General features: G+C 44.3%; 2 protein-coding genes across 4 annotated transcripts; both read right to left on the bottom strand.

Moving 5' to 3' along the window:
• Positions 1-12,609: 12,609 nt before the first annotated feature.
• Positions 12,610-19,710, bottom strand: si:ch211-266g18.9 (transforming growth factor-beta receptor-associated protein 1). The gene is made up of 12 exons (XM_067243319.1): positions 19,652-19,710; positions 18,698-19,410; positions 18,211-18,405; positions 17,814-17,968; positions 16,015-16,097; positions 15,499-15,843; positions 15,285-15,342; positions 15,046-15,189; positions 14,663-14,803; positions 14,364-14,523; positions 13,773-14,194; positions 12,610-13,610 (listed from the first exon to the last, which is right to left on the bottom strand). Exons 2-12 carry the CDS (start codon positions 19,389-19,391, stop codon positions 13,467-13,469), a joined length of 2,541 nt encoding a protein of 846 aa, XP_067099420.1. The 5' UTR covers positions 19,392-19,410; positions 19,652-19,710; the 3' UTR covers positions 12,610-13,466.
• Positions 19,711-20,365: 655 nt separating this feature from the next.
• On the bottom strand, positions 20,366-23,769 carry fhl5 (four and a half LIM domains 5). 3 transcript variants are annotated; one of them, XM_067242820.1, is made up of 6 exons: positions 23,682-23,769; positions 23,292-23,463; positions 22,775-22,949; positions 21,837-22,006; positions 21,276-21,462; positions 20,366-20,707 (listed from the first exon to the last, which is right to left on the bottom strand). In XM_067242820.1, exons 2-6 carry the CDS (start codon positions 23,448-23,450, stop codon positions 20,556-20,558), a joined length of 843 nt encoding a protein of 280 aa, XP_067098921.1. In that variant the 5' UTR covers positions 23,451-23,463; positions 23,682-23,769; the 3' UTR covers positions 20,366-20,555. The 3 variants fall into 3 exon arrangements, with proteins under 3 accessions (XP_067098921.1, XP_067098922.1, XP_067098923.1); XM_067242821.1 differs by lacking the exon at positions 23,682-23,769 and having other exon boundaries at positions 23,292-23,470; XM_067242822.1 differs by lacking the exons at positions 23,292-23,463; positions 23,682-23,769 and adding an exon at positions 23,198-23,250.
• Between the last annotated feature and the right edge of the window lie 3,963 nt (positions 23,770-27,732).

Genomic DNA, 27,732 nt, shown 5'->3' with positions numbered 1-27,732 from the left:
GATCTGCTGCCTCCCAGTACAATACTGTTGGTATTTATACCATATCTGCCCCTTGCATCATTAAAAAAGCCCCCACCACACAAGTACCTCCCTCCTCAGAGCAGGGCTGTAATTAGAAGGCAGATCTGCCCAGTGCAGGCATGTCACATCAGGGTGATCTGCCGAGGAATATTCCTTGAAGATAGATAGGATTAGGAGTTCTTGAAGAGTTCTTCTACAAAAAAAATAATTAAGTTCAGGTACTGAAATGTAAAACAGTTTCAAATGGACTTTGACATAAGAATTAGATTCACTTTTAGTATTCACTTGTTAGTATAGACCTTCCTCTATAACTGCCCCCAGCCTTAAACATTGTACCTTCTGAGCACCATATTTTTCTCAATATAACTTAAAATGTAAGCAATTTATTGCACAGTGCAGAAAATACACAAATATTCCCACCTCCATAGTCAAAACAAATATGAAAACAGCCCTTGTTTCTGGTTGCCCCTTTAGTGGAACCCATCTTCTTACAAAGGTGGCATTGAGGACGGGAGACTGGACATCTCCATATTTACATCTGCCCCAGTTGGTCTGTGTTTGACATGTTCTTCACCTCTTCTGACCGTCTGGGCCCCCTCCATCCCTTCCCCCCATCAGGGTTGGTTATGAATACATCTTTAGCTACCACTTGAAAACCATTTAATTAATAGATTTGGTATTATTAATTTAACATTCAGAATTCTGATGTACAGCACCTAGCCATTAGGTTAAATATTTCTACCGAGCTGAACATATCTGAGAATCTGTTTGGTCAGCTTGCCTGTTTGGTCAAGTATACTTAGCCTTTGATTTTGCACACTATTTCAGGCTTAACAGTTTATAGTCAGTTTATATTTTTGTAAGTGCTTCACCCTCGAAACAGCTCATAAAGATATATAAAGAGCCACTGGAAAAGACATTTGTGTTGAAACTGTTTCTATCTGCAGCCCAGTGAATGCAAGGCCAGTGTGTGGTGAAAGAACACTGAGCTGCAATACTTCATCTTGAACACCAGAGAGCAGGTTCTACTGGGGTTATTCTCAGGAGTGCTGGGAAGTGGCATTGGATACTGTGGTGGCCTTTTGTTATTTTTGGAGTTCTCTGTGAATATACATCATCAGAGGTTTCAGGCCTGATTCCTACAATTACAACCTCTGACTGTCATGATGTAGTATTTCCTCAATCAGCGATACCCCCCAGTAGCCTATTACTGTCCCCATCCTCCCTCACTCTCCACCTTGCTCTGCTTACTTTGGGTTCCTCCAGCTGTAATTTCTCAATTTCACCCAGGCCACATAGGAAATGCATACACCCAAATAATCATACGTTTTAACACAGGCTGCCATAAATGATGTGTAGGGTACTCAATACACAGATCGCCTGAATATCCTCAAGACCATTTATGGAAGATTTCCTGCTTGCATTTTCCTGTGTGCCGATTCGTTTGAGTGTTTTTCTGTCTATTTGTATCGTTGATGATATGGATGCATAGTAGAAATCTGAGGATTTAGCAAGATTGTGTGGAGAGATTTCACCATCACACAAGCCAGAAAGTATCCTTTACTCAAGGGTATAATTAAACATTCCAAGAACATGGGACTTGTTTGAACCTTTCCAATTTTAGAATTAGACCAAATTAACTGTCATTTTCCAAAGTGCTACCTTGCCCTGGTTTATAGTGAAATAATCAATCATGGTTGACAAGCATTGTTTGAACATGTTGTCCCTATCAAATGAAAATTACTGTAACTTCATTTGCATTTTTCTCCATGGAAAGGTTGACAGCCAGACATCGTAGCCATCCAGGGTTAGCAATCTGATTGTTTTCTTTTGACAAATAGTAGACTAAGGTTGTATACAAACAAATTTCTGAATGTGAACTTTCTAGGCTGGCGTACACTAAGTAAGCAAGCCGCCACCCCTGCCAAGGCAGCATGTGTTTCCTGTGCCACCTACTGTATACTGATATGCCCAATCTACAGCTCTATCATTTTATTCTATTTATGTTCACACGCCACAAGAGAGACTCCATGTCTCAGCTCAGTCAGTGTTAGCTAAATGACAGAGCAACAGAGGGTGGAGTAACTATTTTATGAGTTTCTAGGTTCAGATAATTCCAGTTTATTTATGTGTTTTTTTTAACAGTTCAAACCACACATTTGTAGAGAAAGATGAAGAAAAAAAACTGCTTAATTTGCATCTCAGCATGTGCTGAGGGAACTAAACTCAATGCATGCCTTAGAACAGCTGTGTACCTTGGCATTAGGTGAGCAAATTAACAGTGTCATATGCTTGGTTTTTGTGCATTCCCAATGTTTTGCCACACTCCATGGCCTGCATGTGTGAAGCACTAACTGTTGTGTTTCTTCGGGTTGGAGTTGACTGTTAAAGGACCAAATGAAAGTACATGGCTGGCTGTTTCATCCCTGTATGCCTGCTCAACTCATAACACTCCCACAATAGTTTGATGTGGCTGCCCTGCCTCCGTTGTAATAACCATTAGGGATTATGGCAACCACATTAGAATAGAAAGTCGATGACGTAGATATTATATAGTCTAATACCAAACACTGGTAAAATCCACACGTATTAAACTCACTTGTCACTTCGTAGTGTGTGAGTGTCACAGACCCTTTAACTGACAATATATCAAATTATGAAAACAGTTTAATAAATTGTTCCATGTCATAAAGAGAGGGTTGAGGGCATTGGGTTCCTTATTCTTCTGCCTACATCGACTGTGTATCAAATGTGTGTGTGATAGACTGTATTTGTGCTGAGAGTGTGTTTATCACCTTTCTCAGCCCTGAGCTCAGTTCATGGATGGGAGGAGCAGGAGTGGGAGGAGCCAGAGTGGGAGGAGCCAGAGTGGGAGGAGTGGACGAAGAGAAAGACGTCATGGCAGGGCCACTTCTCCCCTGACCTTAGAGTTCTACAACCACCATCCTGAGGGGTTCCTTGGTCAGCCTGTCCTAGTTTGTAACGCCATACAACACACTCAGCCCTCAGAAGGCCTTCCCTCTTGTCCCCCCCGAGAGAGAGAAGCAGAGCTGACGGTAAACTGGTTACAACGTGTGGGATGATGAGTGTCCAAAGAAAAGGTTTCCCATTTTGTCTGTTATTTTTGTGCTCTCTTGTGCCAAGGAAACTGATATTTCTGGTTTCCCCCCTGTGCTGAGTGGCCCTCTCCCACACCCAGAGAAAAAACATAATTGTTGGTTGATGTAAGAGAGACCTAACCCTAACCCAGCACGTGAGCTAAGCTAAGGCTAAAGATACACCATCATGTCTGGGATACTGATTTAAGCTGTTCAATAAACTCAATGGACCACTAAGAGGTACTTTGAGCCTCATGGATGCTAGGGTTGGTGGGAGCCCTTGTGACTGGTTGGTGGCAAAATTACAGGGTCCCCAAAGCAACCCTGTAGCAGTGCTGCAGAGTGGCTTCGTGGAAACAGAGGTTGAAACGTAAATCGGCACACCCACAAATGCATAGCTAGCGCCATACACTTGCCAGTATGTCTCACAGAAGTTTTCTTTGTAAATTAATAATGTGTAGATTAAAGTTTCTGAACCATCTGGTTGTTGTGTGTCTAAGTGTACTGCTACAGATGACATTGGTAACCCATCTGGATACCTAAAACCACTGTGCTCTCAGAGCCAATTCAACAAAAACCAATCAGTTCACTTTGTTAGAATGGACTGCCATCATTCCATCATGCCATTAGATGACAGTTAAGCTCAGCCATTGGTCTGGACCTACAATGTAGTGGGTTTGTAAGCTGCTGAGTGATTTGGTTTGAGGAAAGTCACAATGTTACTGTACAGAAAGGGAATTTCTGACTCTTTCAGGAGACACTCTTACTTTAATTAGCTTAGGTTGAACAAAGGTTCACACCAGGGAACTGAAATGGGGAATTAACTTTCCATATACCTTCATTATGTTGTAAAAAAAGAAATGTGTTCTTTGGATTCCCTGCCATGTTTCTTGTCTCCTATATGGCTTTACTTGAACAATTCCCTGGGTCTTACGGACGCAAAGGGAGAAAAGAGTATATGCTTGTAGAATCATTTAAGGGTATCAAAGTTCAGCACATAAGTGTTGGTGGTTGAGTCCTGTATTTAAGCATAATCACTAATCTAAGACATCAAGACCCTGTAAATTGCAGGTTGCGCTGTCTGCATGGAATAATGTCAGCCATTTGACTACAAAACTTGAAAAATTTGTCAAAGTGTGAAAGAGGAGCCTGAACGAAGTCTGTCAACAGGTTATAGAACAAATTATGTACTGTTACCAGATAAAATAAACTCTGTGTCTATTGTAAAATAAACATTCCTGTCCAAAAAAATTGAAAATCTGACTAAATTCCTACCTTAAAAAATAAGGAAAGCTACAGACAGGAAGCTGAGAGTAGACACTGTCACACTGCACTCCAAAATGGATGCTAACCTAGACGCCATAATGGGTCTTGGGGAGACAAAACAAGTGTTCTTGTGTCTGAGGCCAGCCAAGATGGTCCAAAATTACGGGTGCTAAAAAGTGAACCCGGAGCAAACATTATTTACATATCTCCCTTCTACTGTATATGCTCTCCCACTGTCACAGGAAACCAAGCAGGGCTCTGCACATGCTTCCCACCACCCTGAGGCCAGGGCTGAGGCTGGGGTTCTGTGGTTTAGAGGCCTGGGGTGGCTGAAAGACTGGGGTGGCTGTGGGAGCTGACACTCGCTAGTGTCAGAAACAGCTCTTGTATGTCTAAAATAAACTGTGCCTGCAGAGTCTGAACTAAAGTGATAGAAGAAATGTGTGTTATGGTAGAATATAGCGCTATTTGCTATTGTCACGATTATTGTTCAATCTAACTAACGGCAGGCTGTTAAGCGTGTACCAATGGTGACTCACTGCAAAAACAAATACCTGAGTGCATTCTTAGTTGCAAAAAACGATACTTTTATTTCGCAGGACATAACCAAGACCTCTGGCTTTTACTGATGTTTTGGTGTCTGGTCATCGTAGAGGAAGGAACTTGTCCAAAATAATTCAAAGAAAATACACTTATAATAGCGTATTCATTGGCCAGACTTTGCATGATGTCCGTGGTCGTCTTTGTGATCTGTTTGTCCAGAGGTTTTGGTTGAACCAAGCCCTCCATGTTTGCAGGATATTTTGAAAAAGTGGCCCAGACGCTGCTTCTCGGAGTGTGCCTGTGTTGTGTGCACGTTAAAGCCTCATGTGGCCTGAGATTGTGGAAAACTGTCTCAGAAAACAGATCGGAAAACTGTCTGTAGGACAACATGTCTAGTATATTTCTATCACAAGAGCAACTATACGATGGAAACCACATGATATTAAAGTTGGCTGGCTGATGGTCATCTTTCGGTTGAGGCTGTCTCAGTCCTAGTGCTATACATACACAGACAGGCCCTAACATCTCTAAAGCCAGGAGACTGTTTTATAAGTGGAGCTTCTCAGTATTAGACAGTGTTTAAAGAAATGTCTACATAAAGCTTATGATGTTTACTTTACCAAAGTGGATTTGCAAGCGGTACAGCACACACCTTTTTTCACGATGAAAAGTCATGACAACACATTTCTGTAAGATTGTATCTGCTAGACGATATAAGGCTACTTTCATTGCAAATGAGCTGTTCGAAGCGGTTGCTATTTCCACCAACTTCACTGATGATGAACTTTAAATAGACAGGCATTCAATTAGTAGCTTTTAAGATGTTTATCAATGTTTGAGCCATGTTTGGTTAAAAAAAGGATGTCACTATGTGGTCTGGTGCTGCCCAAATGCTGCAGAGAAGTACAAAGGTTTTCTTTCCTCTCTGTGTTTCCTTTAGAGCCATCAGATCTAAAGTGGAAAGTTTGTTCCAAGGGCTCGTCCCTCCTAGAACAAGCCTCCAAGTCTCCTGCAAAGAAAGAGAGAGCGAGAGAGTAGAATGAGTCAGTGAGCTCTGTAATTTCAGCACCCAGCTGCTGTATTTGCTGACCTCCACTGAGGACCTGTTAACCATAGAAACCCACATGCAAGACTTTCCCTTCCGGCCCAACGTAATAATTATACCGTCACTTCCCAGGACACTCGCCCCTCAATTGCAGCATGTATAAGTCTGTAAATACAATGATAGCTTACTGAAAGGCCTCTTATACACAGGCCTGATGGTGGCTATTTTTGGATGCCTTTAGCCTTTTTTTTACCGACAAAGAATCTTCTGTTAATCTCTCCGCAACCCCATCAGAACAAACAAATCTCTACTTTTCTCAGAATGATTAAAATAAAGACGAGAATGATGATAAACTACTTGGGCTTCTATGTTTAGACAGCAGGGTGCTGTGGAGCTGTAGGCATTATGCCTAGCTTCCTGATCTATTGCCACAAAGCTAAAGCTGTGTATGGCAAGTTGAACTGTTTAGATTGGATTTAAATATATGCAGTTCGGTGCATTCAAAACAAATCTTATGGACCATAGACAATAAAAAAAATCTAAATTCTTACAAATGCCTTAAGGTCCCAGAAAGGTTTTCTCAATACAAATGTGGTCGTTGAACTACTTCTGTTCCTCAAGCTAACCAGCTAGCTTTTCACCATCATAAGATACTTTGATGGGGCTTCCAACAGCTGAGATAGTTTTCTCAGCTATTTACAGAGCTGTATTTCAAACAAAATCTCCAAATGCGGAATTTTTTGTGGTTAAGAGGGAAAAATGAAAAGAAAAATACTCTACTAATATTGGTTCACCTAAACTGTGCTTTTTTTGGGGAAGTGTTTACATTGCTTGACATACACTTGGTCAGACTTGAACTATTTGTGGTTGAATAAAACCGTGGCTCGAACCACAATGTGGGTCTCGTATTGGAGCAGACAGGTGGACAGAATCTATGTATGGAAATTCTTGCCATGCTGTAGTATAACATGGTCATGGCTTTAAGCAGTGATCATTTCACAAAAAGAAATAAAACCCAATCAGGTCTGTTTTTCCCCCCAAGATGGCAGTCTACAATAGCAAGATATGTACTGCAAAAGCATCGGCACAAGTTGTGGCATTTAGTCAATATATACAATTTCTAAAGCAACCATTACTTTGGATAATCTTCAACACCACAATGAAGTCAGGTGCTCAGACCTGTAGACGTCTTATTTCCAGTGTTTTCTGCCTGTGGTAGCAGTTTGTGCCATTCGTCAAACATGTGGGTCATTTCTCGTTCATTAACAGCATTAGCGTGCTCAGGCCGCTCAGACTGGCTGAACCTCCCACTGACTATGTCTTCTGTTTTGGGTTTTTTATTTTGGCACCAGTATTACCACAAGTGAGTTTTCCTGTGGGGAGGCAGGGTAAACAGGCTGGGCCCAAGCCTGAGGCAGTTATTATAGACTATATACAACCAGGCCTGGAAGAGAAGTTCTCATTTGGAATCATCCTGATACCTCACAATGTTAAAATAAAGTGTGTATTGTATACATTTAAGTGTAATAACATGGAACATGGCCCTGTCCAAGGACAATGAGCCACACAGGGTCATCCGGAGGATTCTTGGTCATGGTTTGTCAGGCATGGACACTGCATTTGTACTTGTAGCTAACTGTGGGCAAGCTCTCCTCTGGACCAATGGTATTATAATAGCATTGACATGGGATACATAGCCTATGTCTTTGAAAGACTCAGAGGTGTGAAAATCCAACCATATTGAAATTTGTTGAGATCAGTTCCAAAACCCGACTCTCTATTTCTGTACACATTGTGAGGCCTTTGTTGATTGCAGAGTTGGATCCTATCTGTATACGCCAGACAAGTGGTTGACTCCATTGAAATTAAGAAAATTATATTCTTGCCTCTGTGCATGCAGCCAGTGTAAGCTATACTTTTACCCACCATTATCTTTCTAGGTTCCGTGACTTTTCTGAAACTCCCATTTCAAATTAAAGGTCGGAAATGTGCCAGAGCCTAACATTACGAGCTAGTCACTTTTTAGGGCGAGTGAATGTCCAAATCTCCTGAGTCAATCTCCATGAGAGGTCAGCGAAAGCACTGCGAAGAAATGACCAGATTAGATTTTGGCATTAGGTTCCCTTCTGCCAGGCAGTTTACCTGAACCTTCAGAGGCGGGTGAATTCACTCCCAAAATGATATAAAAGCAATTTGGAGTCTAAATAAAATGCTACATACATAAAAATAACATGTATATCATGCATGAAATTGTAACAGAAATGCAAATCCTGTCAATTACAACTGAGTACAAAATGTACTTAAAACAGTTGAGTAAAAAAATCGAAAATTCCCCTTAAGGATAAATTGTAGGTTGTTTTTTATGTACAGTGCAGGTTACTACTTGTTAGTCACAAAAACAGACACAAAACATGACTTCCATAAGAACATCAGCATGGTTTACGGCGACATAGCGATTTAGATTTACAAGCAATAACACTGTCACTGTTGCCATGGTTTTGTAGCTCAGTTAAGTGACATGCTGAAGTTATGCCATCGTAGCGTTCTGTGGTCGTTGAGTGATAAGATAATGGAAAACAAAGAACAGTGCGATTCACAAGGCTTTCCATGCTGTCATGAATACTGCTAATGTACCCAGAGATTGTCCACACCTACAGGAGGCCCAAAGGGATTTGCAGGCTTCAGTTCTTCTATAAAGACATCATATCAGTATCAATCCTAAAGTCCATCTTTAGTTGGGTCAGGTATAATATGGTAGTACTGAAGGATGGGAATCACAATACAACTAAAGGGATGGGATGCTACAGACCTTTAGGAGGTCATTGTGCTATAACAAGTTTTTCTTTTTACTCTAGCACTGCCAGTACGACTTGTGCTTTTGCATTTTTTTGTGACCAGTAACTTCTGAAATACCCTAAGAGTACTGAGGAGTGAAACCACAGAATTCCTGTAGTGCAGTAGCCCTCCTCTACTTCAGCTCAGGTCTGTGTTTTGTGATATTGATGTTTTAAGTGTTTGATTTTAAAAACAAAAACTGAGTTTTTCTGTCTTAGCAGAGATGGCCAGGCATGCGAGGGCCCTCTTAGGCAGCGCTCATGCTTTAATATGTGTAGGCTGATGTGTGAAGACGAGAAAGTGGAGGGCGTGAGAGAAGCAGTTCACTCGGTTTCAATTGGGGGGTTCTGGAATCCTCTATTATTCACTGGCCTCTCTAATGTGGCTATGGGTGTGTTAATCTGTGGAGAGGATTGGTGCTAAATGTCTAATTATGCTTGATGCAGCGAAGCCCTCTCGCTTCTCAGGGTACAGTAACTGTAACTTATACCATTTGCTCTTTAATCAGTGATGTCAAAACCCACATGGGACGCAGTCTGGGAGATAAAGGTTACAATCTAGCTTGTGTCGGATGGTGAGGATCATGTCTGCCTCAGCAATAAATCTTTGCTCTCCTTCACATGGGCCAGGACATACTGAAACTGAACATGTCGAGAACATTTATACAGCATTGTATCTTGCCAAAGGGAACCTAAATGATGTTCTATGTGTAACAGCACTCAAGTGAACATTTTCTGGTGAAATCAGTTTCATATTGTTTTCATGATCGTGTAAATCAAGCAAATGAATCAAAGGCAGATCATGAAGTTCACCTGCACCTTATCTTCCTTTTGGGAAAACTGTGTCTGATGCCAGCAGGACATCACAAGCTCTACTAGTTTATTACAGTTTCCTCTCTTTGTGGCAGGTTTGTCCCAGGTTCCCTAGTCAGCATCTGTGCTTGGAGCATTTCCCAGACAGCCAAATGAGCCGGGGATGAAAAATGATGTATCTGGAACTGAAACACGTCTGCCCTCGGATCCAGACCACAAATGGGCTCGCCACACCTGACCCCAAACCCCCCCCCCCCCCTCCCACACACACACCATCACCACCTTCGGCCACACACTTGTTGAATGGACGTTAATTTGAAATATCTCCATTACGAAGGCGTACTCACAATGGCTTTCTATCAGTTCCCCGAATCGGATAAAAATAGGGAGTATGCCAGGAACTGTCATCTGCCATTAACCAAGCCTTGTTCCTGATCCAAGATGGTGTTATTACTCCTGCACTGTACAAGTCATTAGGATAATGCCACATAAGTAACACATTCATGGTTGACTGAAGGTCACAGAGAGAACTGGAGGTTCTCTGTAGCTCCGTAAAAGCCTGAGCAATTTTTCAGAATGGCGTGAGTCCCACCAGCTCCTTTTCAAAAGATAAGCATGGTTGAACCAGCAGTGAGCGTGTACCTCAGAGACTGCCTACACACCTAGCCTGGGCTGCATTTCTCCAACGATGTGTGTTACTAATGGGAGGATAAATACCGTGTTGCATTTTTGTTGTTTATTACACAATCTTTGTGGTTTTACTCCTCAACTCTTTCCCCTTCAGCTACAACCATTTAAAAACGTAATGCACTGTCAACAAATAGAAGCCACGATGATTAATTCCAAAGTGTTTCACAAATAGATTTGGAAATATCAGCTGAACTCAAGAGCTCCGATCTGGCTCAGTCTAAACCCAATAAAGCCCTATTGCCACCCTACCCTGATGTCAGATCAAGCTGCAGCAGATATAAAGGAGCGAGCCCATGAGATAAGGCCTGGTGCAGGATGATAGTCTGGTATTCTACACGCCATGTGCTGTAGCCTAAGTCTGTGCAGGGGAGGACAGGGTGGGGGCCTGTGGTGGCCGCCTCTACCCCTTCTGAGCCTCCTCTAAGCCAGGCTGCCCAGCTCCCCCAGTGGCACGGCTCCAAAACCAAAGGTAAAGAAAGCGATGGAAATGACAGCGTTGCCTTAGGAGTTAAAAAATAGACACGTTTTGATCATCCTCTTTCAGCTATTTATTCCCATGCCTACTCTGCCAGGCTATAGCATTAGTTTAGCCAGGGAAAGTAGAAATTAAAGAAGGTTCAATGCCTTTAGGTTTTCTAGTACCTTAACATTATTGGTACCAGGGGTTGCAAATTAAGATTCTCCTTGTCTCTTGCCAACCGCTAAGAGACTAAAAAAATGCATCATAAGAGGCATGAAGCAGTAATTTGTGGATGCTATGCTTAAAACGGCAGAGATGCAAAGAATCAAAGGTTCATTTTTTCCCATGGGTTTCACTTAATGAGCAACCTGCTGTTTTTTTTCATTTTCAATAAGTGCACTGCAGTATATTGTTGGAAGCAAAGGCTCAGAAATTGGGCTTGAAATTCATTGATTCATCAATTCAAAGCTGCATATACAGTGATAATGAAAATATATTTTCTATTGGTGGATTTACGATACAATTCATTTTCCATACTCAACAACAATAAAACAATCAACAAAACAATCACCATGATCCATCTTCCATCCCCAGGCCTACGCATATTCTGAGCATGTTCAGAACAAAACAAGATGTGCATGTAAACAGAAGCCTACTCTGATCCAGTCAGCCTTTTTTAAATTTAGAGAAGCACAAGAATAAAATGTTCTTGTTTTTCCTTCTTCTTCCGTGTCTGTGGTGATGGTGGATATTTATAATGGAGACCGATGTCTGGATCCCCACCATGCTTTCCTTCAGAAATTTTGCAATTTTTTTGCTTACATCCTGTTCCCTCATGTGTGAAATGACCATCTGGCCTGGTCCCTTTAAAGATCCACGGCTGACTTCCAGGGGAGCTGTTGCCTGCAATGACACACACTCACGTAACACTCAGCACCAGATTGCAAGGATCTTACACTCTCATCGGCAGCAGAATGGAGGGCTTGAGCAAAACAAAGCAACACAATTGCCTCGAGAATCTCCCATCCTTTCGAATTATCACACGTTCTGTTGTGCTGACGTTTGCTGTGCAGCTGATGTTTGTGTGGAGTCTGTTTATTGTTTGTTTTCACCTTTGGCTCTGTAGAGGCAGCGAGGCACATCGGAGACGAGAAAAATTGTTTTGAGGCTTGGAGCCCACGGGTATTCAAAACAACATTAGTTTCCTCCTTGGTCTGGCCCGGAAAGGAGGGAAGGAGAGGTGGAGAGGAGGGGGTGGAGGAGTGTGGAAGTGATCCCATAGTGACCCCATGCTGCTTGGGTCCACTCAGTGGTCAGCCTCAAGACTGACTCTGAGCCCCTCTGGGAGCCCAGCGCCAGGCAGAGTTAGCCATAGTGCTGGATGAACTGTTTTAGATGTCCCATGTCAGATCAGACATTCAACAACAAATATGAAATTGATCCTTCTAGAACAAATCAAGGCTTCACACTGGTACCATGCAAGTACTTCACATTCATGTATTTCATATAGTAACTGATCCAGATATGTAGTCTATGTTCACTTGTTCCTTCTATAAACGAAACTGATAACACTGTAGGTTGATCAAGAACAACCATGACCATGGCTGAAATAGGCTGTTGCCCAAGGTGGCAGCACCTTGCTTTCAGCTGGAAACACTTGTGCGAGACGCAGAACAAACAGACCAGCCAGAAGCACAAGTCTAGTCACTGTTTCTGGGCCCAAGGCGTCTCCTTGGCTTGCATTCCTAAATGTATCAGCATAAAGAAATAGTTGCACTTATGGTTAGCCTAACGACTAAATAGAGACTAAAATAGATAAATAAATCTTGAGCCTGGTGTTCCTCCATAGGACTTAATGATATGTCTTTAAGTTTATTTACAACAATTTCCATATCTTACAATTTGCTGATGTATTATTAAATGCAATACACGGCAATGTTACAAATAGGACATGCTCTGGTAAGAATTTAATAGCAGTCCATTTTTTTTTCCACATAGGACAATTTCTACATGACCTTTTTATAACATATCTGCATTTCCAACCGAGTCTCCAATTAGTTTTTTTCACACAGTGATAGTGGGGGAATACGATCCTATATACATGACATTGGGTTGTGTACTGTCTCATTTCAATCCCCATATGGAACATAAACTTAAAATACACAAGGAATGGAAAGGATTAGAATGGGCAGGGACACTCAGAGTGACTGGGCAGCAGGATGGCCAGACTCTCTGGAGTCCGCAGGTTGACAGCACAGCCAGTACTGTCTATCTATGGTTTTTAAAAAGGGAATGGTTTTGACATAACCACAGTGAAATGTACATTGCTTGTCATAACACCAGGGTTTGGATGTTGTGCAAAACCTTCATACAACTCAGTTATTTGCAAAGTGTATTTTTATTCTTTATATTTTATTCTTTTTATAATTGGGAAATGTGTCTAGTCCCTGCTCCCTGATTTGGAGTGTGTTCTGAGAGCCCCAGGATAGTGGCTAATCCAGCATAATGACTGGGTAAGTTGAAGATATTTACAGAGTCAACATAACCAGGAGTCCAAACAGGATTTGTTGTTTTGTGTGTTGGGCCCTAGTACAAGCCTTTATACTTGTCAACACAGACAGACAGACTCATGCCGACACAGACACATACACAAACATAAACACACACACGCACACACCAGCCAATCAGGACTGTGTCTAGGATTTTGTGCAGCTACTACAGGTTGTGTGAGTCAGTTCACCTGAGAGACTACACACAAACTCGGAGTCTGTGAGGTCCTTCTTACACGCCGTGCACACACAACCCTTGGGCACTCTCAGCATCCCTTTTGAGGCCTGGGCCTGGGTGGAGAGAGAGAGGGGTTGAAAGGGTTTACTGACTTCAGGAAGAACAGACTATTTCTGGCACTGTGGTACTACAAAGGGTCTACAGGAACAGGAAGTCTTGAAGGTCCCATTGTTAATGAAGTGAGTGCCTTACTGAGGATGTAAACGAAAACTCACCCAAGTGTACTTGTGTCTGAGTAGCTCTGCCTGGGCCAGACCCCTCTGTACTCCCCCCATCCTCCTCTGGTGAGATGTCCCTCTGAGGGAGCCCAGCAGGAACTGGGAGACCAGCTGGAGAGACCAGGACTCTGGAAGCACCTGGAGAACTGTTTCCAGGTCGAAGGCCGCAGCGTTAGCATTGAGGAGGTCCACGGCTGCGCTGGTGAAACCAGAGGAACCCAGGTAGATTTGGAGTAGGCCGAGGGACAGGCTCTGCTTGAGTTCCCTGGTCTGGCCCCGGCCGGCCCTCTGACAGTAGGCCCACGCGTCCTGAAGCTCTCCCCCCTGGTGGACCAGCATCTCCAGGGCCTGTTGGTGGTCACCACCCCTCCCCACAACGATGGCCTTCTCTAGAAGGAGGGTTGTCGGCTGGAGTCTTGCTGGAACGAGAGATTTATGAGAGATGAGATTTATGGATTTACATTTTATTCAGATGTAGAAAAATGGTCACAAACAAATCACATCAAATACTTTTCTTTGCAAATATGCACATGAATGAACAGAATCAGAGTTTCTGAATGGATCATGTTTGCCACTTGGCTCACTAACCGCGCACAGCTGCATTATCATAGTGCGACGACTGCCATAGCAACTGTTGCAGTTTTTCTCTGGCCTCTCGCACACCAGAGTCTGACTCCTCTCTCCTGTGGAGAACCGGCTGTATCTGGGCAACATATGCCACAGCCAGAAGGCTGTGGAGCTTCTCCTCCTGAGAACAGATTGGGAAGGAGAGACAGATCTGTGCCATCATCATCAGCATCACTATGCACTATTAATTCTGTGTTAGTGTTCATGCTGTTTGGATATTTCCAGCATGTATTTTTACGAGATGTCGCAGCAGCACTAACCTCCCTTTTCAAATCATGAACCAGAAACTCTAGGTAGCAAACCAACGCCTGAGGGTACTTTTTCAAGCAGACAAGAACCTCCTCCTGCACTGACAGATGAGTCTCCTCGGGGTCTCTTCTGGTGAAAATACGGACTCCGACCTTTTAAGTCACAGAAAAGATTGATCACCTTTCGAATATAGAATGAATGAGTTTGCTACGATTGTTTCATGACCCAAGAAAATACATGATATGGAATATATATACATGTGTTTTCTTAGAATACATCATTATTAAATATCATCATACACATTGACTGAGAATTGGATCTTTACACTGCTCTGTTTAATTGTGCAACGCTGCCCTCTACAGGTGAGACAAGAGAAGAGATCTTTAGCAGGTACCTCCTGGTCTCTCAGAAGGGTCCAGTCTGCAAACGCCCACACCACGTCGCTGTAAGGCAGGAGGCTGAGAGTCTGTACGATGTGCTCATAGACGTCTGAACACGAGGTGTCCTCATAGTGTCCATCTGCAATCCTCACCCAGGTCTGACACAGCGCAACAAAGCTTAGTTGCTGCTCAGTATACTCTCATATTTGTACAGTGTGCATCCCTTGTTTTTAGTTGTTGGATTGTTTTTTACCTCGATTGCATTCATATGGTCCTTGTGACTTTGGTAGAGCAATCCCAGAGAGAAATATCTGAAGAGGGGAGAAAGCAAGACTGCAGTTGAATGAACGAAACAGCTTTGGACAGTGTGGCGTCTCACTGAGGTCAACCATCCATTGAGCTAATGATATTGGTTGTGGCCCCTCTAAATGTCCTATGCCCCCCCCTACCCATCCCGCCCCTCCAACCTCTGGTGGTGCTGGAGGACGGCCACGCTGGCGTCCAGGTCCCACGCCTCGGAGGAGGACACCAGCAGGTGCAGCTGCTCCGCGTCTCCCTGCTCAGCGTAGAGCCTCAGCAGGGCCCAGTCCACCTCAGCGCCGCTCCTCCGACCCTGCTCCGTCCCCCTGACGGCGCTGAGAAACTCCGCCAGGAAGCACTGGTACAACTGAAACGTGGCCCTGTCCTCTTGCCGTAGCGCTTTTAGATCCCTGGCGTGGCTGGGTGGAGTTAGGTGGGAGCGGAAGGCCCCGCAGACAGGCTCCAGGTCTGGATACAGTGAAACGACTTCTCTGGGGTCCAGCTCACCTTTACTGTTTGAAGGAATAATTTGAGTTTTTCAAACCTGACCAAACTATACACTAGAATAGCAGTTCAATCCAAATGATTGCATGAGAGACGTTTGATATTATATGTAATATTGAACATAAAAAAGATAATCTTGTTTGAAATATGATGTGTACGGTGGTTTTGATTAATCTCACATGAATAAATCTTTGGCTTCGGTAAAGGCCCCCAGGTGAAAGTGAACAAATCCAACCATGCAAGTTATGGTCTTCTCCAGTTCCTGCCAAATGACATTTGCTCTTAGAACAGGCCCATACTGCATGAGTGTATCATTGTATCCATTCATCAGTTTTTATACTGTAGTTATGAGAACAGAGGATTATATGGCTGCTCTTAAATCTCAAGGGCAGTGTGCTATACAGTACTATTTTTTTTTTTTTCTTTTTTGTAAAAGCTGCAAGATCATTTTTTTATGAGGCAGGCAGGCAGACAGACAAAGCATAATGAATGATTCATATGCAGAGAGAATATTTATTTAAGAATCCTCAGATTGACCTTTGACCTGTAACCTAAGATTCCACAGATTACGCCCTCAATCTCCATCTGCCCCGTCATCATCATCATAAACAACCAACTCTTTGAATCACAGCTGTTAACACAATTTCACAACAAAATATCTATTTTCATAGACTGTGTAATCTGATGGTACTGTAGTAATCGTGACAGCTCTTTAACTGTACATCCATGTCTATCGCATGATACATTGTAAAACAATGTCATAATTCTGCAGAGAAATCATAATAGTGGGGATTTAGCATGTATTTGAATATAGGTGGATTAAGTGCGGTTTTCTAGTGGATTGAAGAGACACAGAAGATGAATTGTTTAATCCATCTGGTTTATCCTCTGTGTTTTACTTTAAGAACCCTTGGGGAGACAAGCTCTGAGAGTCTATTTGTGCTGTACTTTGTCTCATTGCTTAGATTTTTAAGAGACATTACAAATCAAGCTGGCATCCCAGTGAGATTTTATGTCCGGCATAAGTCCATATGGTTTCTTCCGTGTGGATTCATTTGTAAATAATTATTTGAAAGTGAATATTTGAATGTGTCTGCTTTTGCTTCCAGTTGGCACTCATTAGAATGCATACCATGTGCTTGACAGCTATTGCAAGATGGAGTCACATTTTAGTGCATTACCTCGGAATGGGTCCAGTTGTCTAATGGTCCACCCTGCTTTGGGTCCAACGCCCTGGTCATTTGCCACCAGTTAATCTAGCTCTCCATCACATTCCCTACAGCCCTGCAATAGCCTAAAGTGTTTCCTTTGTAGGATCCAAGTTCCATTCATTATGCATGGCAATATTGTGCAGAACACAATATTCCACCTAGGTAACACTGGAGTTCTGATGACTGTCTTGCATTGCCCCCTTCCCCCTCATTGCTCTTTCTGTAACAACTTGTGACAATGACAGCATTAATTGAATGCAAATTGTATTCAAGAGGTGGGGACGCCATGTACTGTGTGGTGGGATGAGCCAGGTCTTAATCACTGTCTCCTATCAGCCATCCATCAGAGCTTTGTTTTGGAAGACAACAAGTAAAACGATCTGTAACATAAATAAATCATGTGCTGAGCCAGGGTTATTGCATACAGTAGGCATGACTGAAATAGCTTCTCGTATTGCAAACATTTCTGCATTGGAAAATGCTTTGTAAATAAATGTGCTAAGTTGACTGATGGTCTTTTTTCAAATGGTGATTTTGGTAATAAATGGTATTGTGTAAGAAATATTTGGTGAAGAGGCCATTTGGGAGGTAGAGCAGACCTGATCGCATGTGCCACTCCTTCTCTTGACACACTCATAACAACCTGTGCAGCCTAATCCATGGCAAATATTTGGAAAATCTTTTCTTGGGTGACCAAAGTGTGCCAGCATGGTGGAATCCTCCCTGGGAGCATTCATGGGGTAGTGTGTAAATGGGTAGAACCCTACCTGGTACGAGTCCTGGAGTAGCTGGTGTTGAACTCCACCCAGCAGAGCCAGGGCCTCCTGCACCCTCTCACAGCCCGCCAAGGTCTGGATCTGCTCCTCCAGAGGCACCATGGACAGAAAGATGACCTCTCTCTCCGTGAACACATACACCCCATCTGATGGACGGACGGATGGATAGACACCCAGACAGAGATAAATAAAGGAATCAATGGATGAATGGATGAATACAAAGTAAAGGAATGAATGAATTAAAACCGGAATATACACAATATAAAATCCCCCCCCCCCACACACACAAACAAAAACAGCATATTTTTAGGATTTTAAGGATAAATCGTTCCTCATCATAGTGCTTCTCCACCCGTGATGGATGCTTCCAGTAATGATCCTGCAGTACCTTTGGTTGGGAGCAAGCCCTTGGCACCGAGCAGACAGACGGTCTCTTTCAGCTGCTGGTCCACCAGGCTGTAGACATGGAGGGCCTGGGGCAGGAGGGTCAGGACATAGGGGAAACACACCCCGGCCGCCAACACCCCCTCAGGCCACTGGAGCGGAGGACGCTGGCACACCCCCGTACTCATAACAAACATGCCTGCAAGACAGGGAACATACATCTAGAATACAAACATCCCAGAGCATTCTACATGTATGTACAGTATATGTGGATCCTACTGTGTGTGGCATGTTGAATAGTCTATTGTCATCCATCATTGATGTTACTCTGTCTGATAAGGCAGAAAATAAGTCGTGTTCACAGTGCTTTTCGGTGTTTAATGTTTTGCAATGTAAGTGTTTCTGGGGATTCGAGTTCGACACGCTTTTTCTGCACAAGCTGTCTGTAACGGACACAGTGCATGAACTGTCAAGCAGTCGTCAGCTTCTACCCAAACAGTCAGGTCCGTTCAGTAGGAACTCTCCTCTCCCCGCCGTGCTCACGATGACATTCTGCTTGTTGAGGTTGTGAGGGAAGAGATCCACGCCGTTGCCCGTCTTGTAGTCGTGGAGGAGGTATCTGTTCCCGGTGGCCACACACACGACGGTGTCCTCCACCGCCAGGGCCACGGGGTCCTGGAGCAGGGCCACCTCCTTCACACACTCCCACCGGTCCACCCCCAACACGTGGATCCGGATCCCACGCTTCCTGCTGGAGGCGGTCACCAGCTCCACGCTCACATCCTGGGACTGGGTTGAGAGAGACGACTCACAGACCTGGAACAGAGACACGTGCTGGATCCTCTTCAGTGAGGGGGCTGGGTCTAGAGAGAACATGTTGAAGGCGCTGAGGGAGCGGTCCCACAGCACCAGTAGGTGGTTCAGAACTGGCACGGCCCGCAGCTGGGATACTGGACCGCCAGAGCCGAGTTTCCTCCTCCTCCCCTCTCTGGTGGTCCCGTCCAGGTCGGCTTCTAAGCGTGAGCTGCTGGGTAGGGTCAGGTGCTGGACCACCGAGCCCCTGGTTCCGATGTAGATGTTCCTGCCGTAGCACTCCAGACAGTGGATGCTGGATGTGTCCTTCTCTTTAGGGACATTAGGGCTCTCGTAGACGAGTGATCGAGTGAAGGCTCTGAAAGTCATCATGGATGTGCACTATATTGTCCTAGAATTGTTATGTAACAAAATATGCATTACAGACAAGTGTCTATTTAAATTATGCTTTCATCCAGTTTGAGATTAATTAAATAAGAAAGTTCAACAATGTTGACATGTAGTACTGAAACTGCAATTGTATGTAACATGCAACATGGGACATGAACAATTAAGTGCAGCTAACCTAAACTGGATATTTGATGACAATACAGTTAATAGGCTGCAGTATTTCTGTATCAGATTGATCCTACCTGATTCTAGTCCACAGGTCTCAGCGTCTTGCTGTTGGACTTGTGAAATGCAGTTTGAACTCACCATGTGACTCCATCCTGACAGGAAGTCCTGTGTCAGCGCTTTACACTGCTCCCTCCCCCAGCCAGGACCATTGCACAACTCCTCCTTGCAGTTTGACCAATAAAAATATATGTTTATGTGGATGAAAACAACCTGACTGGTGGTCAGGGGATTTTATTGTTGGGATTCCCACAGGAATCAAAATGAGTTGTAGTGTTGTGGTGTGACCAGATTAACATACATGGCGAATAAACCGAATTCTGATTCTGATAAGCCCACTGTATGGTCTATCTTGTTTATACAGTGTAAACTGAGGAACATTTCAAAGGTCACAGAATTGATTTAACTACAACACATCTAAAATATAATGTGGGAAGTGGAAAGGATTGTTTCATATTTGTATGCATCGGTTTGTTTACAGTTATCTGCAGCTTTCATATTTGTACCCTTTGTGTAAGCCCAGAGGGCATGTCTCCTTGTCTGGCTACAGCTTGTTTTCTCAGCAACCAGAACTATAACTGAGACCCAGACACGCTGGAGGTCATCCTCTGAATGGCATACTTGCTGCAGGAATCCCTGGCTGGAGGCAGTCCTGCAGGGAACAAGAAGCCTTTCCCTGTCTTCTTTATGCATGCTCAGCTCAGTTCAACAGAGGACAACAGAGAAACAGAGACACCCAGTTCTTTTTATTACAGAGGCCAAGACACAGTCGTCCACCGCGGTAAATACAATTGCAGTGAAAAGAAAGACTTGATGTACGCATTAGGATTCGTTCGTAAGTCACAAACAAGCTTGGTGTTCCTCAGCGCCGGTCTGGTGCTCTGCGGTGGCCGGTCGGAGGGCTGCGACGCCAGGGCGAGGTCACTTCTCGCGGCCACAGTCGGTGCAGAGGATGTCGTCACGCTGAGTGAGGAAGCCGCGGCCCACCAGGGACACGGAGCACTGCATGCAGGTGAAACACTCACTGTGCCACTGACGCTCCTCAAACGAGATGTACTTAGCCCCGGCCAGGCCTGGACAGAGGGACAGACAGACAGACAGATAGACAGTTGGACGGACAGACAGACAGGTAGACAGACAGTTGGACGGACAGACAGACAGGTATACAGACAGACAGACAGTTGGATGGACAGACAGACAGGTATACAGACAGACAGATAGTTGGATGGACAGACAGACAGGTATACAGACAGACAGATATACAGACAGACAGATACAGACAAAAATATACACACACGTAAGCACACCCAGGATACACACAAAGCACACACAAACAGGAGAACATCAGACAACGGTACTTTTGATGAGCGCAGCCACATGAGCAAGATTTATTTTCAGTCCATGTCATATGTTCACACATTACATGGCCCCCCTCACACAAACATCAACAGACCACATGAAGTCACATCACAATTCTTGGAGCATTTGCACATATATTTCATATGTAGCACTTTTCTGTTGCTAACAAATCCCCCCCCCCACACACACACACACACACACCGTAAATAGAGGCTAAGAGTCGGTCGAGAAAAAGCGTGAAGGGTGTTAAATATGAACGAAAACATTGGTGGAGTGACTCACTGGTGATGGGCTTGGTGCAGCCCACACATTTCTTAGCATAGAGGTGGCTGAAGCAATCCAGGCAGTAGGGGAAGTTCTCTCTGGAGGTGAAGCGCTGGCCTGACAGCTGCTTCTTACAGCCGATGCATAGGAAACACTCCCGGTGCCAGGGCTTGTCGTTGTAGGTCACCCCACCAGTGGTGATGGCCTAAGGGAAGGAGACACACACACATGCATGTGGACACACCCACATTGCCGTCCTCGTGTACAGTTTATATTGACATCCACATGAACATGCACACACACATGCACACACACATGCATATTATGCACGCACCCACGTAGCCACTCACATGCATGTACATGAACACGCATAGACACACACACATGCACACAAACACACACAGGCACAAACCAGATTGGATTTCTATTGACATTTGTCCTGACATGCCCTTGTGTGCTATTTAGATCCTATTAGTATTCATCCACAGTCTAAGGCATGGAGTATAAATATGCCAGAGAACCTGGGAGATTTCGAATGCAGCCCAGCCTAAACACCACGAGACAGCCGACGGGACTCACTTTCTTACAGGCGCAGCACTGGTAGGCAAATTGCTTCTCAAAGCAGGGCACACAGAAGTAGCCAGTGTCTTTGGGGATGAAGGACTTGGTTCCCATTGGCTGCTGGCAGCGGTGGCAAAGGAAGCAGGTCTCATGCCAGCTGTTCCCCTTGTACTCCATTTTGCGGGAGCCTGCCACCAGAGGAGAGGAACAGCCTCGTCAGCATGTGAGAGACACAAACATGGGGACATAAGGACACTGGGCCGGTGTTGCCCGGCAGAAATAGACCAACTCCTCCTGTAGGGATGAGGGAGAAGGTTGGGACAGACCATAATATGAGATAACGTGAGGTCATTGATGCTCTTTTAGGACTAGAGGAAGGTTTCTAAGATAGATAACTACTTCATGATTTATGGCTTTGGTTGTTGTCCTCCTCTTTCCCCTTCTTTATCATTGTCATCATTGTCATGGTCATCTTCAATTTCTCCTTCTCATTGCTATTGCTGCTTTAATAGTCCTTCTCGGAAACATCATCATAAATTATCTGGACTGAGATAAAGCACAGTCACAAACGTTTGGGCTCCAGAGGTCCGTGTTTGTTTGTGTACTCCAGAGCTCTGCACAGGCCTCACTAGTGTCATTTACGAACACAAGCGACTCTTTTACTGGATGACGCACAGATGACACTCTGTACTATAGATGTGCGTGGAAGGGTGGAGCACTGGAGGGAAATGTACCAAACCGGTTCAGCTAAGGGCCAGCATCACATCATCATCATCACTGGCGGCCTGAGCATCACTATCATCAACAACATCTCGGTTTTAATCACAACCACCATCATCATCACTACCCTCATCATCATCATCATCATCATCATCATCATCATCATCATCATCATCATCATCATCATCATCATCATCATCATCATCATCCTACTCCTCCTCACACTCCAACCGTACCAGGCATTATGGTCTTCTTGCAGGTGGTGCACTTGGAGGAGTACTCGTGGGAGTAGCAGTCAGTGCAGAGCAGAAGCTCATCCTTGGCAGCAAAGGGCTTCTCCACTAGGGGGCGACTGCACTTGGCACACTTAAAGCACTGCTCATGCCAGTGGCGCTCCTTATAAGACAGGTCCTATGAGACAGATAAACATGCAATATTGAACTATTCAATAACACATTCAATAATGAATGGCTGCTTAGAATAATAGTCAAGAACATCTGGCAACATCTTGCTTTACGGAGCAAACTTTTAGATTGTGATGACACAAAGATGGCAAAGACCAAAAGTGAAATTCTAGTTTGAGCAGTTTAAAAAACCTGGTTTAAACCGGTACATAAAAAAATCCAGTCTTCCTACTTTAACCATACGCATAGAGTAACCTTCTGTCCTGAAAACCAAGTTGTTTATGCTACTTCCATCTTTGACGTCAGAGAGAAAGAAAAGGATTGAATCAGACCAGGGAGGTAGTCTTACCTTGCAGTTGCACCCAATGGGTAGAGTACAATCCTCACAGCAGTTGGCAAACAGGTTCTCGTAGCATTTAGTGCAGTACTGCGTGTCCTCTTTCATAATATACTTCTTACCCAGCAGAGAGTCCTTGCAGTAATGACAGTCAAAGCGTTCAGCTGACATGATTGCTCTTTACCTGCAGGACAAAGAGAGAAGCAGAGCGGTTTTAAAAAGCGAAAAAAGGAAAGTTAATGCGTCCTTCCTTCCTGCAATCAAGGGGTCAAGCAATTTAGCCCCCTCTTTATCAACAAATAGCGGGGGGCAAATAGTTTGGCCCACATTTCCAATAAGGTTGAAATGTTGAAGTAGAATTTTTCCGCTCTTCGTGAAGAAGGAGAGAGCTCGGCTAGTTACCCCAGTGGATGTGGTGATCAGGGAGAGGCCAGCCAGAGGGCTGTGCGGAGTGGAGCAGGCGTGAGGATGGAGAGGGGATGGAGAGGGGGAAACAGGATTAAGTGGGATACATCGAGGGGGTCCATCTATAAATACTATCCCTCTTGTTAGCAGGGATCTCCAGGGAGCATACAAGCTCCCCTCCACTGCTCTGCACCTTTTAAGGTAGTTGGTTGACTACACGCCGGCCCTTATACACCGATTGAAAAATTATATTTAAAAAACTAGTTTAAGATGGAAAACCAACTAAATTCAGGTGTGCATGTCTATATTTTTTTTTATATACATCCGGTGTTTCGATAAGTGAACTTCCATTTATTCTCCATTACTGCTTTAAACAGCTTCTTAATAGCTCACCATCCTGAGCCCAAAGCTGCCTAGATCCGCTCAACCCACATCTTTCATCCTCCAGACCAACATTACATGATACAGTTCTAGATTACAATGTAGGGGTGTCATGGCAGCAGGTTCAGACACACTTGTGGCCCAGGTCCATGCTCTGGCTATACGAGCAGTTGCAGATGGCTTAAGGGAGAGCGACGCCAACAGCTTCCTGTTTGCCAGGCCCTCTCAGTGGCTATTGACAGTGCTTCTGGCTTCACTTTACATGGAGGGAGCTGAGGCTCTGCACAATCTCGATCGACAATATGGCCAAATTCTGAGACAGGATGGGCTTTGTACGTTTACAGTCACTGCAACCGAAACCGCACACAGACACTCACAGGAAGAATTGTAGTCATTGTTACAGGCATTTTACTGTAAGGAAACGGAAGACATCTTAAAATTATACTTAAAAGATATCTTAAACCTACAAACTATTGTAACATCATGATGCAACCTAGAGCTACTGGTGTGGCACTGTGCATGATTTACAATATGGATGCATCTTTTACCATAATCCCTGCAGATAGATAGGATGTATCTGTACTCATAAGATTGCAATGTGAATGTATAACCAGAAATATCCGCGCTGCCATTTTGCCACCTCGTTAAAAATCCCCACACTGTATTATCTCTGACTAGCTGCCAACTAATTACATTTGAATCTTTGAGCATGTGGTGGTATCGTTTTTCAAGAGGATCAGGAGGCGGTCGTCTTAACCAAAATAGCCTGGGAAGACCACCAGTCCTCAGGCTTAATCCTCCACATACACACAGGAAGGTCAGGCTCGGAGACGGGGCTGGGAGGAATGCAGATCCTAGGAGACTTTCTCCCCTACTGTCTTCCCTGCTGCCCGCCACATAGCTGGGATTCAATGTCCTTACAAGAAGCTAGTAATTACACCGTGATGACTCTGAGGAAGATACATTTCTCCAGTCAAGCTGTGTCTGAGCGAGGGAAAGACAGCTGCACCTGTACTGTTTTGTTAGGTACTGTGTAAAAGGGAATGTACAACAGTCCCCATGGGAAAATGTAGATTTATGTTCTTTTGACCTATAAGGATGCCTTCATCTGAACCTTCCGTTCCAATGATAAGGTAAAATCCACACATCAGGTCTGGAATTCAAGACAACAAATACAGAAAGACTGCATTAAATGAGATCATGTGATCCATTTTCTTAGCATTTGGGAATATACGTGGGATTCCGTTGAATTTCTTATCTGCAGTGGATTATTTAATGATTCTTAGATAAAGTACAAATTCAAATGCTAAAACCTAACCGTGCATGCTAGAAACAAACAAATTCCATCATATATGGACTGTGGTTGAACCCCCCCAGTGGCACTCTTTGTTGCTTTGAGTGGCATGTCTGTCTGCATTGTGAAGTACAAAGCTGGAGTGGACGTGACCTATATTTACAGGCAAGCAAAAGGGCACACAGATCTCATGCTGTGAGTTGGATTAATCTGATTGTGGTCGTGAGAGAGCACTTGTGTGTCAACAGACGTTAACACACTCAAGGTTGCTAGGCTGAGTTGGAGCCCTGTCTCATGCCTGCCAGAGCACAGAGGCACGGATTATTGTTGTGACATATTTGTGGATGATGTTCTTTTAATCTTTGAATGTGTTCTTTGAGTTCACTGCGCGTGTATTTTCCGATGCAAAAAGTCACCTCGCCTTGTGAAAACCCTCTTATAATACTCACGGCCTATTCTATTACATGGTGCCAGTCTCTATCTTAGATTAATTACTTCAAGATGGATGGCAGGTTTTACCAACTTTGCAGAGCGAAAGTTTGCTGATCTTGCATATTCTGTTCCCTGCTTTAATCCCCTGAAGTCCACAGATGGGCGGTGGCCCGCAGATCTACAATACCAGCTGTCTAGCCCCATTAAATAGGCTTTTATCAGCCCTGGTGTCAGGTATCCTCGTGTCTTTAGTGCATTCAGTCCTTATTCAGACAGCAAGGTGTCTGTCGTTGTTCCCAACAGCAAGGCTGTGAGGAAACCGGTTGCATTTCCTTCAGTGTGGTCACTTGGTTCTTTGAGGTGGTGACTTGGTGATATAGGAGGAGAAAGAGGGATGAGACAGTGGGGAGGAGAATGGGAGGAGATGCTACAACCATTTTCCTCCGAGGTACAAAGATGGCCGGGCTGAGGCTGACAGTTGCCTGGCGTGGTGTTGACAGGATAAGTGGATCGCTTGGGTTGAGATGGGAGGACTCCAGTGCTTAATGAGAGGCCTCACACAAACCTGCTCCTCAGAGAAGGGCGATAAGCTTTCTCCACCAGCGGGATTGGTGGCCCGGTGACTGTGAGCAGAGCACTCAGCCGCAACGGGATAGCCTCACAGGAGGTAAGCAGGGGGACAAGGAGACACAATCACAAACCCTCTGATCTATCACAAACCTTACACCCCTTCAGGGAGGAGGAGAGCTGTGAACACCCGGGTAATCGCTGCCCTCCCACTCCAGCCCAGTGAGTCATGGGTGGAGTGGGTGACAGGAGCTGTCAGAGAGCCAGACATATGAGCTTCACCGCTAAAGAGGAGCGAAAGCCCTCCTGCTACACAGAAAGTCCTGAAGAAGGTTGAGATGTTCATCTCCTGCAAAGTACATATTCCTCCCATATTCATGTTGACCACGTGAAAGAAGCTGTGGAAAGGGCAGGATTGCCATTTCTTGTCTATCAGTATGTCTGGCATTGTTTACATTTGTACACCATCTGTAACCCTGCAAATCTGCAAACACCATAGCGGATAGAAGAGAACCTACCGTTCTGAGACAAGATGAGTCAGCCTTCTCGTAAGGTGCAGACAGCTTCTGGAGCCACATAAAGCTGGAGACTCTCTCCTTCTCCTACCAGTCTTAGACACTGAAACCCTGAGGCTCAACTGTGAGGAGAAGGCAGCTATTTTCCAACCTAACTCTTTGGCTTTGTGCAAAATGGCTTGAGTTAACATAAACAGTGCTGCACAAATATACACGCTCTAGTTTTCCTATGAAAAGATTCCAGGATTCCAGCAACACGTCCAAGGAAGTGCTGGCCTCCATCAAACAGCAACAGTGGGAGGAATGACAGGAATCTTGGTTGGATGATCATTGTCCACTGGGAAGTTTCTATTTTTAGGTAGTGTTACAACTGTGAGAGTGCATTGCTGTCTCAAACTTTCTGGCAAATCTGTTCATATTATGAGATTTACTGGAAAGCACTACACAATAATTCATACATTGATATGAACTCAAACATTGCTAAAAGACGTTTTGTTGACGATGACCCACATCGTTTGACTTTTAAGATGAAGTGCTTTTTCAGTTGGAAAAGCTCCATGCGAGCGAAGTTTCAAACAACCTTCCATCTTCCACCAATCCAGGAGACAAATCTCAAAGTGAGATATGCTCATGCCAATCTCCTTACTCGTATAATGCACAAATGACATCAGCAGTGGATTTACCATGCATATCTGGCAAATGTATACTTATCTCAAGTTAGGATTTGGCCACCAGAGGTAATACACCAGCCTGAGTTAAGTCTGCATGCGATGGGTTGGGTGTGGGGATGGCAGGGGTGGTGGTGGGCAGCAAATGACATTTTGCTAGATAGGATCAACGGGTAACCAACAACAGCATG

The sequence above is a fragment of the Osmerus mordax genome, chromosome 9 (genome assembly GCF_038355195.1).
Source record: "Osmerus mordax isolate fOsmMor3 chromosome 9, fOsmMor3.pri, whole genome shotgun sequence".
Classification (NCBI taxonomy): domain Eukaryota; kingdom Metazoa; phylum Chordata; class Actinopteri; order Osmeriformes; family Osmeridae; genus Osmerus; species Osmerus mordax.
Note: the sequence above shows the minus strand (reverse complement) of the source record. Positions and strands in the feature narration are given on the sequence as shown.